The sequence below is a fragment of the Rissa tridactyla genome, chromosome 13, assembly GCF_028500815.1.
Source record: "Rissa tridactyla isolate bRisTri1 chromosome 13, bRisTri1.patW.cur.20221130, whole genome shotgun sequence".
NCBI lineage: Eukaryota > Metazoa > Chordata > Aves > Charadriiformes > Laridae > Rissa > Rissa tridactyla.
Window position 1 is genome coordinate 14,357,044 of NC_071478.1, and position 24,667 is coordinate 14,381,710.

The 24,667-nt window shown below is 37.5% G+C and overlaps 1 protein-coding gene across 4 annotated transcripts in view; it reads right to left on the reverse strand.

Annotated features, from left to right (window-relative positions):
- MED13L (mediator complex subunit 13L) overlaps positions 1-24,667 on the reverse strand; it is a 202,042-nt gene that overhangs the window by 64,051 nt on the left and 113,324 nt on the right. The window contains exon 1 of one of the 4 annotated variants that reach the window (XM_054219666.1): positions 20,977-24,186. The exons of the other annotated variants lie outside the window; for them this stretch is intronic. Within the exon in view, the coding sequence (XP_054075641.1) occupies positions 20,977-21,000 (24 nt within the window). The 5' untranslated portion in view covers positions 21,001-24,186. Of the gene's footprint in view, positions 1-20,976; positions 24,187-24,667 lie in introns of those variants that run through there. 4 annotated transcript variants of the gene reach the window in all.

Consider the following 24,667-nt stretch of genomic DNA (forward strand, 5'->3'; position numbering starts at 1 on the left):
AGGCAAGCAACGCAGTCAGCACTATATCCCAATGTATAGCTTGAGGCACTAATGATTACTGAATGCTTTTTTATTTTTTTTCAAACATTTGTGTTATACTTCAGAATAGTGCTGATTTAGAGCTACAACTACTTTGAATTATATAAAATGTCAGTACCAAAAAATGATTCTGCAAGTTTGCGATATTCATCATGAATATAAATTAATTGTGATGAGACACTGGATCCTGTCCTATTTAGGAAACACAGGTTAATGTTGAAATAAACACACATTTTTTCCCTGGAAATTCTGAGCTTCTTCAGACACATGTTCTTAAGAAAAATCAGAAACTTGCTCATATCTGTACCAGTATTACCTGTTTTTCTAAAAACAACAGCACCGGTTAGTAATAGCTACAAAATGAATTATAATTAACTAGAATATTGTCAGAATTAATGCAATCTTTCTTGCTTTAGCATACTCAAGACACCAACATCGGGAAAAATTGCACATAAAACTTCTAAAATCACTGCTGTTATCAGCCTTCTGACGTCTCTCTCTCCTTGTCTGAATTATTGCGTTTTGACACAGTGTTTGAAATGGACTCCTTTGGCAAATTCATTTTCATAGGAGATCTAATACTCTAAAACAGGAATGGAGCCAGCTAAGCACATATATTCAAAGTGACGCATAACTTATTCATGGCACATGAATAACTTACATGTTCAGTTACATGTGGCATCTCCAAAAAAGCCCTCTTTTTGTGCTGTTAGTCTTAGCGTTTTATTAAATACCATGCAGGCATAAAATCACCTCAGAGCTGTCATGAGCAGTTGTGCTCCAGAGATCAGGACTGAAAGAAATCCTTTTGAATATTAATAACCTAAAACTCAAGAACAAGCCTGACTAGCACTGATGGAGGTTCGCCAACCAACTATTCCATTTTTTCAGCCTAAGGCATAAACTGACCTTTCCTTAACAGCTCAGTACTGCAAAGTTTAAACCCTGGGTCTCCTTAAATTTAAGCTTTCCTTGGTAATTTTGTCACAGATAATACAGCTATCCATTATTTCGTCTCAGAAAGTGAGCTGTACTAGGGTCATTGACTGGCACAGTTGCACAATGATTCATCTGTGGGTCACACACCCACATATAGCTGAAGCTTCGCCTTGCCCCCATAAAGATGCTTTAGGCTGTCATAAAGTGGGTAAAAATATCATCCTTTCCATTAATATTTGTGTCCTGCTGCTCCAGAATTAGCAGCTGGTGCACGCTGGTGATGGGTGGGCTACTGTTGTGCCTGTTGTGCCAGCCAGCCGTGCCACCGACACTGTGCTGGGCAGCCGAGTCCTCCAGCCCCCGGGGAAAGGGGCAAGGGAAACGTTGGGAGGGACGACGCTTGATGTTGATGTCGAACAAGTCAGTCTGTAGAGTCTGGATGATGAAAATGCGATGACTTTTTTTCAAACGAAGTTAGCTCAGTTTTCACTATCAGAGCCTAATTGCACTATTGTATGCCAAGTCAGGTCAGTGCTGTAATCATGCTCAGCTTATACACAAAAGAATACTTAACGCACATGGGTATGTTAGAGCATTAAACGAAATTTACATTAGGAGCTTTGTTTTCATAAATTAATACTACTCTAGGAGTAAAGCCACAAGTCATTATCAGTTCCTTCGTAATCGTGTTAAACAATTCTTTTCTATTATACGTCCTTGTTGCACAGATCCACTAAAAACCACAAATAAGCTCGTCACCACATCTTTGCTCTCTCTCTACTAGATTCAAAACTGCACATTTTTGAAAAGACTTTTTACACGGAATACTACAGAATTTCTTTTATAGCAAATGTCAAAAATTACCTAAATTCTATCTTGATGGTTATGTCACAATTAGCTTAAAAAATTAAGATGTTTGACAATCTGTTTTGCCTTAAAATGGCTTTCATCTCAATAGCAATTTGTTCGAAATCATTACTCTCAATACCCCTGTAACTTGAAAGGATACAGGGAAGTAGATAATCTTTACCGTATGTGTTTTTACAGGCCTAGTCTGTACTTATGTATGCAAAGTCTGAAATCCCACATTATTTGTGTATATAATACATACAGCCCTCCCTACAAGTAACATACTCTGGGCTTTTCAGTAACCGACAAAACGTCTTCTCAGTGTGGGAACACCTGGTTGAAACAACTACCACAGCACTGTTCAAACAAGGCTAGAGGGACCTAAAAAAGGAAAAAATACGAGAACAAAACCAGTTGTCGACCGCTCTACAACAATCCTAACTAGAAGGTATAAAGTATAAGGGGAAATAATACGTGAATATAAGATGATTCTCAGATTGCTAACAGCATGAGGACAGAAAAGTGACAGTTAGTGAGACATTGCCAATTAAGCACTCCTGCTTGCATCGTGTGTTTAAATACAGTTAGGGGTTGTGTGCAGCTTTAAATTATTTTGTCCAAAATCTTCAAAGATTATAAGATCGTTGGACATAAACCCTAAAAAAGGGGCTCAAAAATAATCAAAACTGAGATGTCATAAAAGAAAGACAAATGTTTCTTATAATAATAGAACCTAATTTTCTAAAAAGCATGCAGTCTGCTTTTTCTTTGCTTTTTGAATAATTTAAGAAGCACTGGCATGGTAATATCAATCCACAGTAATTCACAAGTTAATAGACACTACAATTAATTTGCTGTATCTCAATTTAAGTGACTTGTTCTCTCAGTCACAGAGATGCTCTCCAGACATGCACACAGGCTCTGTCACCACAGTTAAGATACCAGACCACAAATACACAGCATGCTTTTGACGTATAAGCTATAAAAATAAAACCACGGCATATCAAATGCCACTCCTCTTCTTAGCAAGCCCTCTGAACACACGCTTATTTTCGCTGTCTGCTAATGTAGGTTAATGCACCCTTCTTCCCTTCACCCCCATGAAAGCTGAATGCTGTTATCCAAAGTAGCATTATATTAGATTAAGGCCATTCAGAAAGGATATTCTTGAAAAAATACGGCAAACTGAAGGGGAAGAAGGGACATAAGCCCATACTTTGTTGTCATTAAGTTCACTGAATTCGAAATTACATTTATCAGTTTAATTCACAAAGCAAGTACGTCAACAGGAGGAAATGTGCTTTGTTAGTTACTTCATCACAGAAAGAAAAGAATATTATTCTTAAAAATCTAAAAACTATTAATGCAGTTTTGATTTGTGCTTTCAAACAGCTGCTTACCATGGACACCTTAAGGGAAAAGAAGTAAAAACATTATATCATGAGTTTTGTCATAGATTCACACAACCTTAAAAAAATCCAGAGTCGTCAGGTATTAAACCCATGTACCCATTTTCTAGTATGAGCCAATTTTTAGTTTTTCTGGCAGGTAAACATTGGGAGCTCTCTGGTGAAGAAGCAGCCATGCTCCTAGAACATGTAAACTAGCTAACTTCTGACCATCTTAGACCACTTTAGAAACGACAACTGGAACCAGGATTTCAAGGGCTGGAAGACTTGATTCCCTTCTATGTTCATTTCTCTCCCAAAACAAATCTTCTGATACCTTTACATGATTATAAACCTACGATAATAACCCCACATTTAAATTACAGAACATGAAGACATGAATCTTGATGGAGAGCTTTAATATTCTGAGGACTCACAGCTAAACTCTTAAATTTGGCAGGAGGACAGCACTACTGTAAAATGAATGTCTTTTTTGTTCCCTAAAAGGAAGAAAAACCTCAACCATACCTTGACTGAACTTAAAAAAAAACAAAACGAAACAAAACAAAAACCAAAAACCAAACACAAAAAATGCCAAAACCCAAAAGTAGCTAAATCTGTCTACATTTCTTTGTACTGCACACCTTGCTCAAGTACCAAGGACTAAGCATATGACGTCCTTCACACTTCTATTAAAGGGCACACGGTTCAACGAATTACACAAGAGGAACCCAAATTTTTAAGAGAAACCTGAACCCCAGTCATTTTACAGCATGGTTTCAGAGAAAATTTGTTATCCTTTGCTGTATTGTCTGCAAAAGATGTAAATACCTACTAATATACATTTAAATTCGTGCTGTAAGCCTGCTACCAGCTGTCCTTTAGGAGGATGGTTGCACAAAATTATTTCACGTGCATCCATTATGCAGTATGATCACATTTCATGGAATAAATTTTATGAACCAAAACAATATTAAGCAACATGTCGAAAATACTAAAACCATGAAAAATGCATTAATTTATTCATTGCCATGCATTTGTGATCTTTCCACTTTCAGAGTACAGTTTAATTGACTAGTTTAGAGACCAATTAATCCCTTTACATTTAAGTCAATCACTGAATCCTCTCCAAATAATTTAGCTTCTACATGCTGACTCCCATTTGATGTCCCTGGAGAGTGAATGCAGTTGAAACAGGTGGCACGCAAATCACGTTTAGTAACGGAGAAAGAACTGCATTAGCAGGGATATGAAGTATTAAAAATAAAGACTCACAATTCAGTCAACCATATTCCCTCTCTAGTGCTCCAGCTCCCAATCGTATCCTCAATGTTTTCTTTTTTAAATGACAATTGCAGGTCCCAGATAATTATTTTAATTTTTGTTAGTTTCTAGTCCTCATCTACCTACTGCTCCTCTCTTCTCTCAATACAGTTCTACGGGCTTTTCTCTATGTCACCTTAGTCTCCTGCTCTTCTGTCTTTTGTATATGTAAGTTAATGACGAATTGCCCTGAATTAATTCTGGAAGATAATGTTTTGTTCACCCTCTCATTTCTTGACTTGAAAGCCCAAAATTTCAGGTTCTGTAATAACCATCTTTCTTCTAGGATTACTATTCTGTAATCAGGATTTTATCTCTTCCTGCAAAGTACAGGTACCTACTTTAACAAGTTTAGTCACACTGTATCGCTTCATACCACTTCACGAAGACCATAACTGCATTTCTTTATGAGGTACTGAAAAATAATTTGGTATCAAAGATAGGGAGAACTGGATCTGTCAGCCAAGGAAATCATTACTCAGATACGTAATGGGGGTATCTGACATCATCCCAAACGAGGGAACTCCAGCAACAGAATCTTAGGAGGGCGGGAAAAAATTAAAATTGAGTTTTTAAAACCAGTTACGATCTCACCAACATTATAAATGCATAGAACATCTTACTTTCCCACAAAATAGCACATTGAAGGGTATCAGAATCAACAGGGGATTTCTCTATTTAAACAAAAAGGTAAATCCAAAAATGAGTCAAGGAGGTCATCTTTTCTATAAGCTGCCCAATCAAGCAAAGAGTTTGAAAAGAAAAATTATTTCTAATAACCTCAGTCAAAACACATCCTGAAACCACATGAAGTTCAAATGAATAGAAATTAAAGGAAAATATTATTTCTGTACATCAGACCAAGATTTGTTGTATTTTAAACACTGACAGAGACATATGATAAACAAATTAACTGAAAACTAAAGAAAGTATGTTCCAATAACACAATTCAAGAAAGTCACATGAGAAGGCAAAATAATTATTCTATCATACTCAATACAAGATTTCCTGTTTTCAGTTCCACCAAGTAATCTTATAATATAAATTATTTCCTCTTTAGTTTTCCCTTTAATTCAGAACAAGTTTCTGTCTGAAACTGCTGCTAAAACGAAGGAAAAAAAACCACAAAAATCCACCACCACACACAAAAACATTTCTGCGGTGAGAAGTATTTTCTATAAATGCCTGGCATACCAATTATGTGCCTTTGCAAGAATGAAACTACAAATAGTGCTGCAGAGTATGCTTAGCCAAACAGAAAGCTCTCGTGAACAGCACCCACTCGCACTGGGATGCTCTGAAACAAAACGACCACCAGAGAACGGGAAACCACTATCATTTATTCATCCTCCACCTTTAGTCACAGTAAGTAGTTACTGATTTCTCCATTCTGAAGCACATGAGAACTCTGCACAAACCCTAAGCAGGCTTAGGCTCTTTAAAGCCCAGTGTCTGCGTCTTGGCCTATATTGCCATCTATAGTGCTGCCTCAGGATCGCTGCCAGCGCAAACAATTCCTGAGGCAGGAATGTGCTGCAACCATCAGTTCTGCACCGAATTCTCACCCACGTAGGGAAATGAAAGGGTTGAAACTTCAGGCGAGTTTTGTGCTGCTAGCTATTGTGATGGGACACGTTTGCTACCAAGTGAGAAACAACCCTGTTCAAAATGGCTACAATCCAAAAATGGAAACAAAATTGAAGAAATTACTCTAAGAGCTGTCTCAGTCTATTCATTGCCATGTGGAAAGCCCGCTCTCTTGCGTGTGTAGAGGCATTGTGTGCAGAGATCTACATCCACGTGATTCTGAGCTTCAGTGGACAATGCAAACCCACATATAAGTAGCACATGGGGAAAACAAGATGCAGTGTCTGCCCTGATCTTCAAACCAGCCTCACCAGAGAAAGCACTGCAAGGGAATCTAAATGAAAGGCAGAGCTGAACTCCATAAACTGTATGTGCAAGCTATTAGAAGGTAAAGTAGCCATGCTTACACATACCTCTGAAGTGTTTAGATTGTACAAGGTTCATGAAACTTTCCTGAAAACCCCTAAGACTTCATTATTTATAACAGGTCACTGAGATTTGGCAGGATTTTCCTCAAGGTCAGAAACATTCTCTTTATGCTTTCAATTAAATACTGTTAGATTTTGAATGAATTATAGGGTGAAGAAAAAATAAATAACTACTTCCCAATTCTGGTTCCTCCTCCCCTCACCCAGTAACTTGACAGCCTGCCAAAATTTCTGAACGTTCAACTCAAGCCCATGCTACAGCTACTACCATTACCATCCTAGGGCTGAGGAATCCAGGAACAGAGAAAACACAGGTGTTACCAGTAAACGTGGGAGAAGGGAAATGAGTTAGACTGAAACCACGTTGATATCCCTCAGTATAGTCTGCAGCTTCAGGATCCAAGATTTTTTTTCAGTCTAGCCTATAGAAAATGTCTAATATCATCATTAATAAAACAGGACCAAAAGAAAAGGAGTGGTACTTCCATTTCCTCTACTCTTGATTTTTAAGGTTCTCACTTTTGCAAGTCATATTAAGCAATGCTTCATCAGCTATAAAACACACACACAAAATATTTAGAAGCTATTTTGACAGATAAAAAAAAAATCTTAACCCCCAAAGAATCAACTTCCACTGACCCACAATGCCCCTCTGAAAGAGCCTATCGCTACTTTGCCTAATGCAGGGTTGTTTGATTAGATACACCATCCTCAATCAATGGCAACATGTTCTGGTTCATACTATTCTGACTTGCTATTCACTGGAGCTCAGGATGAGTAAGGCCACTTGACATTATTTTTCTTTGTCGGTAGTTCAGAATTCCTGGAATGGTTCAGGAATCACTCCTGCGAGTCTTCCCAGCACTTTTACTACCACAGAAAAGAACAAGCGCTGTTGTAAAGAGCAGGCAATTGGAAATAACCAAGATACTGAAAGGAATGGTCAAAGATCATCCCTACCAGGAAATTCTCACAAAACATCAGCAAGAGTCTCTGTTGCCTCTTCAAACTTTGCTCTCTGTATTAGTACATCTTTCCCGCTGGTGTGGACAATTATTTTCTGCCATGTGCAGCCTCACCCAGTACTCTCTCTGCTCTCTAGAGCCATCTCTCACCCCCAAGCTGTCTGGATCCACCACATCCCAGCAGTTACAGCTTATGTTCTATCCTGGTACCCCTCTGCTCCAAAGGAAAGAGAGTTAACAACAGAGTTTCTGGGTAACACTGAACTGTGTTGTTTTTTCACCCCTGACCTCTGAAGACAGGCAGCATCTCCACAATATTGCGTTTACATGTTCTATGAAGGGGGGAGTTGCTACCTTTTGAAAATATTCTGGTAAATGGTGGGATCGTTCACCAGTCTGATTTCTATCAGGAAACACGAGAAGGTTTTTGAAGATGCGAGTACAATAGGCTGCGTAATCTTAACACTGTTCCCACAGAGATGTCAGGCTTCCATCACGCACTTAAATAGCTGTCTGCACATACAGCTTTATCAAGCTCTTTTGTTTTAGCACAATCAACTACTGCATGAGATACATTCAACTAGTCTAGAAAAAAGAACACGTAAATACACGTGAGCAGAAGAGCAAAGAGGAAAATCAGAGTGAAGGTTGTAATCTGTGGTCTTTTGTATGGAATAGGTTGGTAATACTAAGATTGAAAATGAATGAAAGGAGTAAAGAATATGTAAATTATTTCACTTTTTCCTTTAGGGCATATGATTACCTCAATACACAAGCTACCCACCCAATTTAACTACTGGAAAAACAAAAGCCTTCTTTGTTGTTGTTTAGTGACCTATTAAAAAATTCCACTGTAAAATGAGACTGTTTTCAGGTGCTACTGAAGGTCTTGAGAATCAGAGATACCATTTTTTACAGATGGCAACGGATACATTGCACAAAAAGGTACTACTGAGTTCCTTTACTCTGCCTTAAAAACTTTTCTGACCTTGCTGCCATGGAAATGACAGAACTGGCCTATGGAAATGACCTTATCAATAGAACAGCAAAAAGGTTAGGTCCACGCTTGCATTTTATTCCAGAATTTAAGTCTAAAATGTAAGAGGCAATTGTTTGCACAAAATCAGTACAGAATGGAGTCACACAATGTTGTTTAAAAATATCTCTAAATTCACTCCATTCTCAATTTGAGGGGAAAGAGGCAATGCTGCCCTAGTGACATCGCACCTGCATCTTCACTACCTGAACCCTGTTACCGTAGCAACCACTACGGTCTCAGTGCCACTCACACAGTCCCTAACTGGCACTGGAGCGTAACAACCCCAACAACTGTATACTTGAGAGAGAGTGAAAAAAAGTCTTATTTCACAAGGGTTAAAACAAAGGCCCTTCACTCCCTCCGAGTGCCTTTGTTTTGCTACCATGGACTTAGACATAGCTCCCAGCAAGCACAGCTGAATTCCAGAGAACGCATTAGCATTTGCGATCACATCCTATGCTAGATGAAGAGCAAAACGGGTGCAGATGGATGGGGCAGGGTGTCTACTGTTCCTTTGAGAAAATCCAACACTTGGAAAGCAGTACTACTGACAAGACCTCGCTGTGGTGAAATGCAGTGAAACCGTGGGAAAATCTAAACTACTCCATGTGTAGAAAAGGCTTTCAGTTAGACTTTCTTCATAAATAAATTCTTTAATTTTTCCTTTTTTGTTTCCATAACAGATGAAATGTACACAAGAGTATATTGAGTACGTAACTCTGAAGAAGATTTAGTCCAGCGATGTAACCACCGACAAGAAAATATTCAGCAAACTCTGGCTACCCAGAGTCTTTTGTTTTCACTCATGAAGTGACTCAGATATTAAATAAGAAATCTGTATACGTGCTTTCATTTTAAAGCTTGTCATCTTATGATTGACACATGAAGGAAATGTATTAGGGATGACCTGAAAAAATTTTCATGAAGAGTGTGTCATTATCTTCCACAAGTAGTTCTGAGTCAAATTCAAGGAATTACATTCAGATTTACCAACTATTTGCATTAGGACAGTGGGCGTTTTTACTGAGGCTAAAGTTTTTGGAAATCTTTACATTAGGTGTTTTTGAGAACAAGGCTACAAGCATTTCATCTGCACACAATTAAAAGACAATTAAAAGACTCCTCTTTTTTGATGTTTTAGTTTTGCCAATATATTAATAGTTCATATAATATTATACTACCAAGTTAAGGAGACACAGTAGAAAGGAAAATATTAAGCTTGTAAAACATACTTCCTTCTTTTCAGCAAGGGATAAAGTTACTTATTTTGGAAAGCAGAATATAGCGGAGAGGGAGTAGTTTTGTTGTGGCATTTTTTTGTGTTGTGGTTTTGGGGGTTTTTCTTGGGGTTTTTTGGAGGAGGGGGGTGGTGGGTTGGGTTGTTGTTAGGCAGACCTTAGTAGAATGTTACTGCTTGAAGCCCCAAACCTCTCTTCCCACTTGTCATCTTTATCGTTAACCTCGTCAGAACAAATCCAGAGTCTTTGTTTCATAACATTTCTCTGAGCACGCAAGAAATACAGAATTCCCTTGTACAGAACAAAAGATTAGAAAGAGACCTAATCATTCAGTTGTACAGGCAAAGAATGGAGTACAAGTTGGACTTAGATTGGCAGTGGTCCCACAGTCTTACATTTCTTAAAATAATTATTATTTTTTTTTAAATATAAAAGCAGAGCATAAACAGAGGCTATCAGGCTTAAATATCTTTAAATACCCTTAATCTCTGTATTAGAACGCAAAATATCATTATTACATTTTAATTTCGTAGCAGAGCAGACTCTTCCCACTGTCAGAATCACATACAACTACTCTTCGTGAAGATCATATTCTTCTGTTCTTTCCCTACTCCCCACCTCAATAATACTGGTACAAAAGAGGGAAAAATAAACTTTGAATGCTGCTTCATCTCAGATCGGACCTTCTCTCCTCTTCATGCAAAATGAATGGACTTTTTTAGTGTCCTTCACTTCTCCCCCCCACGACTCCAAGCTCCTCCATATCAGTGAAACAAAAGCTGGCAGAAGTAGTGGTGGTTTGGGGTGTAACCCCTTTCTGGTGGATGAGGCAAAACCCACCTCCATCCTCCCCAAGTCTCTATTGTGCCAGTCTAGTAGCAATATGAGCGCACAACAGCAGAGTTATGCAAAACATGGGATGCCAGATGAGGCCAGGGAAACAGCGGATATAGAAGTGTGGGAAGCTTGAGTCTTCAAATGGATGGATGGATGTATATATCAAGTATGCACAATTTGACAGACAGCTGCAAAACGTGCACAGGCAGATGAGTAAGCTTATATCTACATAGCATCTATATTTCAGGAATGGGCTGTAAGCCCACTGCAACTAGACTAGCATTTTTATGGCTTCATGAATTTCAGTGGCATTTTGTGATTAAAAATCTGCTGTCTTTCGTCACAGGATAATACTGGTAGGCATGGTTTTGGATAACAACTTTAGGTATGAATACTATGAATGTAGATCCAAAGTCACCCTACTGATTATTGGTAATGTATTTGCAGAGAAAAATCACATGGGTACTTTATGACCAAGAGCAGAAAACATGTCAGAAGCTATAAAAGATTTTGCTGCATTCCTGCTGAGAACTCTGCTTGTTAGACACAGCACTCATACACGTATGTCTTATTTTGTTACCCTCTAGTAAGAACAGAGTAAAGCAAGCACATCACTGGTAACAGTACCTTCCTCCAACAGAAAAGATGAAATAAACAATCCTCTTATGTCACTGCAGAAATTACCTCCCTGTATTTTAAACTACATTCTAGTAAAAGAAATGAAAACGGCTCTTAAAATAATATTGTACCCCCAGTAAGACCATCATTTGTTTAAATAAAAGTTTTCAAATGCCTTAAATCAGTATTTAGCAGTAAAATACTCTTCACTACCTACATGCAGCAGAGAACTGCCACTTCCAACTATTAGTATTTTGCAGCTTCCTATACACTGTAATAAATTCACAGAATGGAAAGATAAGGAAAAATAATACTACTACAGGTTAAGAGAAGCTAGAGGCCAATCAGTTTAAAGAAAGCACCTGATCAACTGGTTTAAAAAAAATGTTTTTTACTGAACAATATGTCCTGTTTCAGTGAAGAAGAAAAAAAGAAGCCTATGCCATTATTCTACAACTCAACACAATTACAATTTAGAACTGAAAAAGGTAAAACAAAGACAAAGCTCTAAAATTGCTCATTAAGCTAAGACACAACAGTAAGTGATTAAGCAAAATATCCAAACTAAAGAAAATGTTTTCTTGTTTCTTCTTATACTCCATCTGCTTCAATAAAAAAAAAATTGAAAAGTAGGTGTAGAAAATCATTCTTTAGATACATCCATCAAGTTACATTCATTTAGTCTCACTGCACGAAGGCAGAAATCATGACATCAGTGTAGGAGTTTCTTTAAGATACAGCAAACACCACGGATCGGAATGCAGACAAGCAATAAACAACTTGACACAAGATTTTGCTTCAACTTCATTCCCATTGCAGTATTAGCTGCCAACACTGGCGAGCTGACAAGACAAGTATGTCTCTTATCAGGTGCCTGTGCTTTTAGTACTTAAGGGAGACTTAAGTTTTGCCAAAAATCCCACCCCAAAACAAGCAAAAAAAACCCCACAACACCCCAAAAAGCCCCTGCTTCCTCAACAGCATTTGTCAATAGTCAAAAAAATAGATGACATTTTATTCAGTTAAGATTTAATTACGGTCAGTATTTATTGGTATTCATAATAAAATTATTTGCTAGTACTATACTGCTACACAACTCAAATGTTTTATCCAATTTTGTACACTGTTCCAGTTTCTGGATGAAATGGAACAGAACTTGTGGCCCCAGCCCCTGCAGGTGCCCATGGCACAGGTGCAGAGCTGACAAAGACAGGGACATCTCGGAGCCCCTGGGCACAGGAGAGGCAAACCTCCTCCGCCTGCGTGCACGGAACATCACTGCCATTCCCCAGAACTCTGCGCTGCTCCAACGCAGTGGCTCTTCGCATTTGCTTTGAATTAGAGCAGGATTCCATGAGAGTCAAAATTCTACCCATGAAAGAGAAAATACTGGATATATGAATGAACCAATTGAAAGAATTTCTGCAAAAACAGGACTGGCACTTTAATGAGAGAAATAAGATAGCATTTATGGGCATGCTGCCTGACAATACAATTAAAAGACTGGAGCAAGGAAAGGAAATTCATTTATATTCTCATCCCATCATTGTAATTTTTGGTCAAACCCAATCACTTAAACTTAAGTACACAAGTTAACCCAACTACATCTACATTTCTCAATAAAATGAAGTTTATTAAGCAGTTTCATAAAGCCTATTGAGAATTCAAATGAAGGAAAAAACAAAGGAAGGAGCAGAACGTTTATGATCTTGAGGTAGCAAAATATCACACACCATGTCTTACCTCCTGACCAAAGCCCAAACCACCAGAAGCAGTAGTCCAGCAGTTTTAAGTTATTAAATGTTATTCTGCTCCAACCGTCAGCAACAGAATTCGACAGGAATTGCTTGAACTTCAAAAAGAAAAAAAAAAAAGCTCCCTTTGCTCCACTACCAACACAAAAACTCAGCTAAATTAACACGAGGCATAAGTGATTTCGTACTTCCTTGGTACTTCAATGGCCTATAGGGATCAAAGTCCGTTTGTTTCTTACGCATTCTGCAGACTACTTTTTCCCTCTTTAAGACACTGTTAGTTAAGACAGGCTTTCTGAGAAAAAATAAAAGCTTCCCCAGAATACAGAATTTTACACAGTCCTTGTGTAAAAATTAAGTGTAAAATTAATGTTCAGTGTTAGGTTTTTTTGTTACACTAGCCAATAATATGTAAGTGACAGATGTTGTTAACATTTTATGTTTAGACAGCCAGCAACTCGTAACGACTACCAGTAATGAGACAATTTGTTTCTGTCAGTGTGTATGCATTATACAGAAATTTCTAACTTCATGTAAAAAGCTACACATTTGTATTTTACATAAATATAACTTTCAACAAGTATTTGCTTAGAGGAAGAAACATTTCAATGATAAAAATGAAATTATATGTTTATGAAAATGTATGTTTACATATTCATATGTAAAAGTTATTTTTGTCACACAAGAAGTCAGCTTCAAAGTAAGACCTGTATCAAAAATCCTGCGTGAATCTACTGCTATTTTATCCCGGCAGAGGTACTACATCACTTTGCGAGGCTGGCAGCTGTGTAACAGTTAGCAACCATCAACTAAACCTTGCACATACCCCTCTACAAGGAAGTTTTAGTATAGAGTGATGAAACATGGTATTTTTCTTATTTCAGTCATGCAACTAGTCCTCCACCAAGCTTAAGGGGAAGCTGTTCTTTCTGGTACTCCTAAGAATATCTTGAAATGAGTGAAGAGAATTAGAAACAGCTCATCTCATTCAAGACATCTAATCAGTTTTCCTGACCCATTTCACTGATTTCCTCTTGGGGAGAAAAAGTAAAAACATCAGGAGAACAAATACGATTATTTATCTTAAGTGTTTCATGCTCTTTTCAGCTGAAGAGATGATTTTCAGGTGTAAAAATCCTAATGAAACAGAGCCAACACTTCAGAACATTTGCTGGCATAAAGAGGAAAGCCCCCATCCCCTCCACTCCTCACAGACACAACTATGATGGCAAAGGCCCTACTGGAGATGAACCTGTATGACCAAGGGGTTACCTTTCGCTAGTATGATTTCTTGAGGACCACTTTAAACCATTTAAACATAATAATTCTGGCAAATTTAACCTATACCAGCATTAGACAGGCTTTGTGGTTCATTTCTTCATAAACTTTAAGTAGAGAAAAAATTCTTCAGTAGTCCTAGGTGTCGAGTCAGTACAGTCACCATTTAGAGGTGTGAACAGTGAGGTACACCTATTGAAAAATCCACCTTTTTCATTACATATTCCATAGTGACTACTGAAAAAAAGGCATCTGCATTAATCTTTTAAAAAACGTGTCTGTACAAGCATCCATATAATGATTGCATGGAGTACCCGTGAACTGTAAGAATTTTTGTCACCTAAGTGAAAAAAAACCAAACATAACTGGCTGTAAAATACTGTGTCTGTCTGTCTGTCTGCATTTTGGGAGGAGGGTAACATCTTTTTGCAGTACAAAATTGCTGGAGTAAAACATATAAAGAAATGACTAGTACTGGGAAAATTGGCAATGACTCTAACAGTGCCACGCTGCAAGCACCAGGTAGTACTGTAGGTAACTGCTGATGCCTCCATATGAACTAGTATACAGCCCTGGTTGGGTACCATGTACACACTACAACTGTTGCCAAAGAATTAAACCATATGAAATTAATTACAGACTGGATTCCGTACAGCTTTATTTTTACTTAAGCAAACAATACCAAGATTCTTAAAGTACCTAAAAACATGTGTCCCACGAGAACCTTGTAGTTAACTACGTTTTTCCTCACAATTTGTTCTGCTATAACACAACAAAGGCTGATCACAAGTAGTGCAATACCGATCCAAGCTAGCCTTAGAATTTCCATTTCTAAACCTCTCTTCATAATCCAGAAAGGACTTCAATTTGCCAGCAGCCATGGGTATTCAAAGGAGCAGAGGAAAAAAAAAACAACTTCAGATAGATGCCAAAATTTATTACAGGTGGAAGTTCGAAAGAAGTCTAAATCTAGGAAAATTATTTAGAAACAAGACACAGTCTGGTTTTGTAAAAACTGTGCAGATTTAATACCAAGGCAAGACACTACCGGCAAATGGCTTTAGTAGGTTCTGTTTTCCTTGTGTTAGGATCAATTCATGAGTTGAGTATGAGGGAAGACTTCCTTCGGGGTTGAAAGGGTAATTTAGTTTCTATGGTCCATTAATTTCTTGGCTTCTTTCCCCAGTCTGCTCATTAGTGTGAAGTGCGGTGATGAGTTTCAGAACATGGAAGTTGAAACAGCATCTACAAAATTCCTTCACACAATGATTGCAAAACATCTATCAGAATTAACATAGCTTTGAAATTTTTTGACCTAGAATTCATACTGGTGGCCTGCATCAATAACTATTTTTACCTTTAAAAATGATACAAAATCAGTTAATTACATTATGCATGGCTTCTCACGGTTATTCATCAGCATTTAAGCCAACAGCCTCCAAACAGACAAACTAGTTTTACTTCAGCTGAATTAGTAACAGATGGAGAAGACACATTACCCTCAATCACAAGGTTAAACAGATAATTATGAAAAAAAACCCGCAAGTCTTCAATATTATCTGATCCTATTAATGTTGCATGTGCAAAGACTAACACATAGCTGAGTTTAGGAATAAGGAGAATTATTTAGGTCACTTGAAGAAGCACATTTCTCTATGATGTCTTTCCTTCCAGAAGCACAGGCTGCATCCATTGAACTGAAGAAACCAGATTTGGCACCGTGGAGGCACACATTAGCCATAAGCCTGTGTGTAAGTTCTGGACTCCTAGAAGGAGTTACAACTGTGCAGAAGTATTAGCTTGGTTTAAACACTAACATGATTTCACCTTTTTCTTCATGAGGGCAGGATTAAAAAAAGGCTTACATTTAGTTCTGTTAGCCTATTTAAGATAACTTTGTACTAACACCTTTGTATTCTCTAGGTATAACACACAAGTAAGAGCCAACCCTTCTCATAAAGAATTAAGTGGCCTGGGTTAAAAAAGGATAACAACATAACAGCGTTAGGAGTAGTCAAAAAGATTCAGGGTTACCTATTATGCATTGCCACCCTGTATCTCAGCACAGGGTCATTAATTTTCTTTTTTAAATCAACAACAAAAAATGGTATAAGCCTGAGGAATGAGTAATTCTTTTGTTAGTGTCCACCTTCAATCCTAGTATTTTAAGTAGATTCTCAGCAGAATAAAGGAAAAATTTAAGTAAAAACAGACATACATTTAAAAAAAAAGTTGAATTCAAGCACTTCCCAGGATTTGGCTGGCTTCATCGACAATACTCGACAAGAGAATGTAAACTTCACTAATGCCTGCAATCCAAGGTGACGCTATTAGAACTTCCTGCGAGACGTACCATGTTTAACTCAAGGCACTTGGGTGGGCTGCAAAGCCTGCCGTCCCGCTCCAGAAGAAAGGTTCTGTTCCCTGCTGCGTTAACAGAACTGCAATTGCTATTTTCTTTCAGACGAATTTTCTACAGCAAGCTCCTCTTGACAGAGAGTGTAAAAAATTCTATCAACAAACACACCTTGCCAGAATCCAAGCACTCCATCTTTTCATTACTAACTGAACCAACCAGCAGTGCTGGCTTCTACACAGGTGAGCTATTAAACGTATCAAGAGTGAGCTAGTAAAGGCTAGAGAGTGTACTACAAAGGAAGAGAAGAGAATAAAGTCCATGTTAACTTTGCCTTGTAACTTTTAACTTGTTTAGCAAGTGTTATGCTACTGCCTGGAGATGGACAAATCGCCACCTACTACAGAGGTCAACCCTGGACTGCAGTTTTCTTACATCGCTTCAGCTGTTTCCCCTTGTGTCATCCCAGACTTCGAGGTGGGTGTCGTGTTTTAATTGATTAGCTAGCACAATAGGATTTTGACAAATGATAAAATTATACTACAGCATACCTGCTCTTGAAGATGCAGAAATAAAATATGAACTCTGCATTAGAATAACTTATTTCCTTGGAAAAAAATCAGACTACCTGCATTCTTTTCTTACTTTCAACAATAAACACTCTCCCAATATTAAAATGACCTGGGCAGAACAGCTCACTGAACATTTTTAAACCATTAGCAAATGTTTTCATAATGCTACTGTTGAAAGGCAAAATTTTAATCGAAAAGATTTTAAGATTCTTAAAGTGCTACTATCTAGTACGAAGACTAGGCCAGAGTAAGTGGCAAACAAGAAAAATCTAAATAATGACCTAAATTGTAAATTACCTGGCCACAAAATTAACACCTAAAATTAAGGTCCTAAAAATATGACCACGTTTTTGAAATGCTTCTTGAAAATAGTCCCAAAAAAATCAAATTTTAATGAGAAAAAAAAGAAGTAACACAACAGTGATGAGGAAAACCTGGTATTTCTAAACACAGATATATATATACACACACCCACACATACATACACCCCCATATATTACCAATCTCAAATAATCACCTGTAAAAAATCCAAAAAAAGTCACCTGTAAAAAAAGGCCATATAGGGAGGAGGGAGGAAGAAGCTAACTCCCTTCATTCTGTGAGTAAATACAGCCAAACATAAGGTGTACTCTGGGACCTAAAGTCACATTGCAAAAGTCTTAAGATTGTATAGGTACGTGACTGGTATAGGATTAATGAATTAATTGCAAAAACATGTGAATAGTAAGTATCTAGCATGAAATAGTGTAACATGAATATGTGAAATGAATACAAGATTCCTATTTTGACTTGTCTTGGTACATACAGAGGGGTTTCGTTAACACAAGTTCAGGGTTGATGAACTGCTTTGCAAGTGGAAAGTCCAGAAGTGACTTAGGCAGCTTACAAGCTAGTTAAGCCTTTACAGTGTATCACACAATCTTATATTCCAAACATAGCTAATATCTACTTTAGGAAACCATCCAAATAAGTTGCTCAATTTAAAATGGAGATTTCAGTTCCACATTCAGATCAGAAAGCTGAAGTATCACTGGCAGGCTATTTGGCTGGGAAAAGAATCTCTTTGAAGCTGCTCATGAGTTTGGAATGTACAAATGAAGACTGTATCCTAATTCAGCCAGACAAGGAAGTAAGGACATAACTTTAAACAATCATGTGGTTACAATGGCTTCAATGGAATGTGATATTCTGAAATAATGTGTGGCTCAAGTGTTTTTTAAATGAGAACTTGAAGTAATCAAACTGCAGATGAAGGAGTCAGAGTACTATTAAAACCAGCATGTGTCATACACAGTACTTTTTACGTGATGCTGTAGCTGAAACATTCAGAATGCATTTCTCATCTCATCATTTACCCTGGTTCAGAACACACGACACTTTTGCCTTCTACAATACAGATGGATATTGAGTTTATGCTCACTGTGAGAAGTTCACCCACAAAACCATGTTTCCTGACCATTACTCTCAGTAGTTTATTTCACTTTTCATTACTCATGCCCACCTCATGATAAGTCAAACCTATAATAACATTTTGTTATTTGCAAGTAACTCATTTCAAAGAAAAATAACTAAACAGTGGTTAAGTATTCCTTTGCTCTATGATTTTTAATTTTTAGGACAGGCTTTTTTGTTGAGTTTAGGGGTTTTTTTTCTGTGTTTCTTTTTCACGATATCAAGTTACAGGGCATGCTAGAACAGTAGGTCCAAGGTTGGGGTTTTCCAGCACCAACACGTGGAAGCGTAATTTGATTCTTCAAACATACCTTTATAAGGTTTTATAAGTAATCCCAATGGAACTGTTCATGTGCAAAATTAACTAATAGTGAAGCGTTTACCACAACTTGATCTTTAAGCAATACCACTTGGCTTAGGAAATTTAAATTAATTCTAACTGCTGCTACTTAGGTTTTTGTAGAAAAAACATTAATTTATTCAAGTACAAAATAGAAGAGCAGCTCTGTATATGCATTTCAGTTTTTCACTATGAATATCTGGAAATTCTTTTCCTTACCTATCTAGTTAAGAAGAACTGCGGCACCACATATCTATCTATAGAAACGTACAGAGATGTAATGTTTGTGCTGTGCTGTAATGGTCCTACAAGCACAGTCTAGGCATCTATAGGCATCATATTTTTGTACCGTTTTGGCAGTTTATTTCAGTATAAAGGGCCTCTAAACTAATAAACAAACAAAGCAAAAACTGAAGGGGCTGTTAAAAAGATAATCACATACAGATGTGTCATCCGTATTAAGGCAGAACTTCAGAACTTGACTATAATTTGATCAGCGCCGTTCTTTGCTACGTAGAAGGGGCCCTCTAGTAGCTAGAGAAGCCATTATCATAGGAATTCCCTTCTACTTCATTGACAATACAGATAAAAGCTTCTCAGATAGGGTCAGGTTTGCAAAGCCAGCAAAAAAGAAAGTAAAAACATCTTTCCACTCCCACTTCTCCAGGGAAGGCTGACTATTAGGCTATTAGGTAGTCAGATACATTTTTTTATAGCTAGCAAAGCCCTTGGGTAATAAAGAATGAGCTCAACTGCCACAGGCAGCTTTACAGGAAATTGTGTGAAACAATGACAGATGCTCCAGAATTGTTTCAAAACAAAGAAAGCCAGGAAGAAGAGTGTCTCAGCTGAAGGTTTTTTGCTCATGAACTATATTCTCTAGAGTGCTGACAGAAACTATGTGCATAAAAATTTTATTTTGAGATTATGTGCACATATGCACACAGACAACCATATGAATGTTAAATAATTCTATCCATAACTAAGAATTTTAACAAATATGTATTTCTATTGCCATTCTCAAAAACAGTTGGAAAATGTTCCTCATTTAACAGAAATTGCATGAGAAGCTGTGAAAGAAAGCTAACAGGAGTAAGTGACAAAATGAAAGCTTTCTTATAAAGTTTTCCAACAAAGTTTAAGTCCTTTTTCAAAAGGCACTCAGGCATTTAAAAATACTAAATCTCGCAAACCCTCAGTTGGATTTAATATCCTTTACTCACTTCTGAACACAGGACTTATGTCACCAACTAACTTTGGAGCTAGATTTTAAAAGCAATTGGTTTCCGTAAGACAGAAAAAGACACTAAGCAGGGTGTTAAGGAAACAAATAATGCCCGACTCCAACCGAAACAAACATGAAGTAGGTGCCTAAACACGTCTGAAAACCCTACAAGTCGCTACCTGCATATTAAATCACATAGATGTTATTAACTGCCCCCAAAAACAAGTTTCTCAAGATTTTTAACTCCAATGCAAACTTATCTTACAGATTTAGGAACAGTAGAAGAGAGATGAGTCTTTTACATAGTCCAGTTGGCGGTCACTTGCCTTTGGCAGAATGACATTGATAGTATTGTGCAGTGCCATCTGACTGTTTAATAAAATAAGGCTGACTCTCTCTGATCTTGTTAGTTGTTTTGTCTGTAACTAACCACAGCTTTTTCTTCCTTAACACATGTTTACGTTTCTAGTGTACTTTTCGCTATAAACTGCTTTATTCTATTTATTTCCTTTACAATGCTATAAATATAGTATGTAAAAATTCGTTTCCCTGGCTTTTATAGAGATCTTTATAAAAAGTAATAATATTTAAAAGCTTAACAGTAAAATCACATAAAGTCAGCTTAGTACTTTTCAAAACAATGTAGTGGGATTTCAGTACAGCATGCATCTGCAAAGTGTAAAGACAGGTGAAACTACAGTAACATTGGCAACTGCAGAAGCACTTGATTTCAATTGTGATTCTCATTGTTTATTAACAGTAATAGAAAACATTGTTATTTTGAAGAGACTTTGGTCCCGGTTATTTTTTCAAATTATGAATTTTGTCATTTAAAGAGTAATGCTTAACCCTCTTAAAAGAGCTCTGAAATTTTTAACGCATGAAACAACTGTATCTCAACATGACACAGTGAGGAAAGAACAATATCCCCCTGGCTCCAAAGGTGCTGGAAGCCAAGTATTTTTAGTTTAATCTCTTGAGTTTTGCATCAAGGAAATTGCATTCTCGGCTTTATTAAAGCACTCCACAACAAAACAGGGAGCGGAAAAAATAAAAGCACACCTCCAAGTAGCAGACAGGTCATAAGAGCACATAAGTAATATAAAGCATGCTGTCAGAGAGCAGCAAGGCATCATGACAGTCCAAAACAAAGCAATGCTATTTTTAAGTTTTTGTTGCTGTTGATTGTACTGTACCAGAAATAGACTCTAAAATAAGTATGGATACTTGGTGAACAGTTTATTGGTCCATCTGTTCTCCAGGAGAGTTGGATTTTTCCATGCTACCACACAAAGCTGCAGTATATAAAGCTCTTCTTAAAAATATAGTCAAAAGAACTTTCACAAAAATATGCCGTATAACAAAGTCAGTCCAGTTTCAAAACAGTGGTTTATGGTTTTCAACTTGAACAAAACAAAAATCACCAAACTAACACTCTTATTCCCAGATCCCTGTTATGACAGTATATTGTAAAAGGACTGACTAGCTTATTTTTCAACTCAGACTAAATCAGCTCCACTCAAAAAAAAAATCAGTCATTCAAATTTGGGACATTAAATAGATTTTTCTTTTTATACTTTTGAACTAGTCATTTACATCCAAAATGAATCTTCAAAGATCATAAATGCTACATAAAAGGAAAATGAGAACGCAGCTGAAATTACCAGTGTATGTGTGACATGACTGTGAACATTCTCGTTTTTGCAAGAATAGTGGCCTGAAGAAAAATGAAGTACAACAGAAAATCCTGCTATACTGCACACTTTATTACCTATTAAGAAAAAAATCACTATAAGAGAAGAAGAGAGATTTAGTCCCATTAACAGTATTAGTGTTATCTCCTGTAAATAAAATTAAAACGTGATGCACGGGGTGGGGGAGTGGATAATTAAACCCACTGGCTGGTAGAATTTCTCAATCAACTGTTTACAATATTTAACTCCTTCATTTAGAATAGCTTTTTCTATGTAACTTCCAACAGTAAGATATCTATTTCTCTATTGATTTTTATGATTGATACAGTAAAGGTGCTGCAGGTTTGGATTCAACTGTATTAAACGGGTCTGCACGGGTAGTTTATACATTGCTCCAGCTTTCTTTAATTAGTTCTTTTAGTTCTCTCATTTATACAAACACTACAGCTACTTAAGTACCTCTCCTGAGATCACTTAGCCTCCTTTGATTTCTTCACAGTATTGAGACACACTCCTTGACTTAACTTTGCATTTAAAAGAAATATCACCATTATTAAGGCTAAATAATGAGAACTAGAAGAGGGTGAACAGCATGATAACAAATTCTGCTACTACTGTGATACTGAAAAAGTATGAAAAACAGAACTCAAGGCAAAGAACTGCAGTACAACTATACAAGAATTAGTGAATAGATGAGGAAAAAAAAAAGAAAAAAAGACAAACCACAGCCCACAAGTAAAATTCAATGTAGATAAAAGTACAGGAAAAGTGCAGGAGGAAAAAAAAAATAAATTCTTTCTTAGGGATTCTGGCTTTGAACAAGATAGTACTGGCCAGGAAAGAAGTTCTTGAATCTATAGTAAACATTTTTACATAGATACATCAGTTCAGAAATAACAAATAAAATCCCAAACAAAAACCACAACAATATTCAGAATTTGGAAAGGGATGAAGAACAAACAAAAGATATCATTGCAACAGCTTGGAAAACGATTAAGTATTCATATAAAAACAGGTGCCATTCTGAATCTCCTCGACCTAAAGGAAAGGCAGTAGAAGTAAGAGATGCACCAGGAAGAAATATGGACTGCTTTCCACAGAAAGAACAGCTAAGTACTAAGGAGTCTTCACTGCGAAGGAGGTTAACTGAAAAGGGAGAGAGCAGATGTGTACTAAAATCAAAAGGATTGAGACAAATAAGGATAGAGACAGTTACATTCTTTCCTTCATACAGGAAGTAGAAGACCTAATGCTACACTAATGAATGAAAAAACTAAACCAAAAATCCCAGACTCTTTTCTACCCATTGCATAGAGGAGCTATGGTATTAATTACCAACAAGTATTTGTGCATGCTGAAATTCTATGTGGGTTCAAACTCAATTAAACTCACAAAAGAAAAATTCATCAACAGTTGTTAAACACAAAAATATGTCAAGTTGTATTGCCAAAACCAGCAGGAAGCTGACCAAGTGTACAGAAAAATAACTGTATTCTTGGCATGACCTTACAGTCTTCCCTAAGCTGTTCCACTTTTGACCACTGCTGGAGACAATTCTTACATTAAGGGATTATTTAAGAAGAGTATCTGGGTATATTTCTTTTTTAAAACTAGAAGCACATAATAGCAGACAGCTTCCTGAAACATCCAGAGTAACTATATTACACCGCTTTTTATCTTACTTGGTTAAATGCCGCATCTGTCTTGTGGCTGTGTCCAAAGTAGACAGGATCTGAAACTCTTCTGGCAACATTTCCGCTCCTTCCTAAATTAAATCTTTTTCTAGGAATTGGGTGGGACAGTAAACAATTTCACTGTATGTCCCCGTGCTAGGGAACTGTTCTTCAAAACATCACATCATAAATGTGGTTTAAGGAACATTGTGTGTGCACACAGATACGTTTCTACATAATCTGAAGACTAGTAAAAAGATAATTCCATACATTAGACATCCAATTCCATAAATTAGACTGTTGGATCCTTCAACAAGAAAAAAATATTAATGTTCTTCCTTCAGATCATCTCCATCAGCTTTCCAATCAACAGATGGAAATTATATAATTAAATGTACTGATATCATCCCAAAAACATTTGCAGTTCTCTGTGTCTTTAACAGCTGGTAACATGAAGAGATTAAAGAGAGATGAGATCCCTCAAAATAATTTTTGCAGCTTGCTTTCCTCAAAGACAGCAGAAAATTCCCTTTTCTGGTGGGAAATTCAATCTACTCCTGAATGACTATCTTCATAGAATCACAGCATGGTTTGGGTTAGAAGGGACCTCAAAGCCCATCCAGTGCCACCCCCTGCCCTGGGCAGGGACACCTCCCACCAGCCCAGATTGCTCCAAGCCCCGGCCAACCTGGCCTTGAACCCCTCCAGGGATGGGGAAGCCACAGCTTCTCTGGGCAACCTGCGCCAGGGGCTCACCCCCCTCACAGCAAAGAACTGCTTCCTCACATCTAACCCAAATCTCCCCTCTCCCAGTGTAAAACCCTTCCCCCTCATCCCATGGCTCCCCTCCCTGATCCAGAGTCCCTCCCCAGCTTTCCTGGAGCCCCTTTAGGGACTGGAAGGGGCTCCAAGGTCTCCCCGGAGCCTTCTCTTCTCCAGGCTGAACCCCCCAAGCTCTCTCCACCTGTCCTCACAGCAGAGGGGCTCCAGCCCTCCCAGCATCTCCGGGGCTTCCTCTGGCCCCGCTCCAACAGCTCTGTGTCCTTCTTATTTTCAGAGCCCCAGAGCTGAAG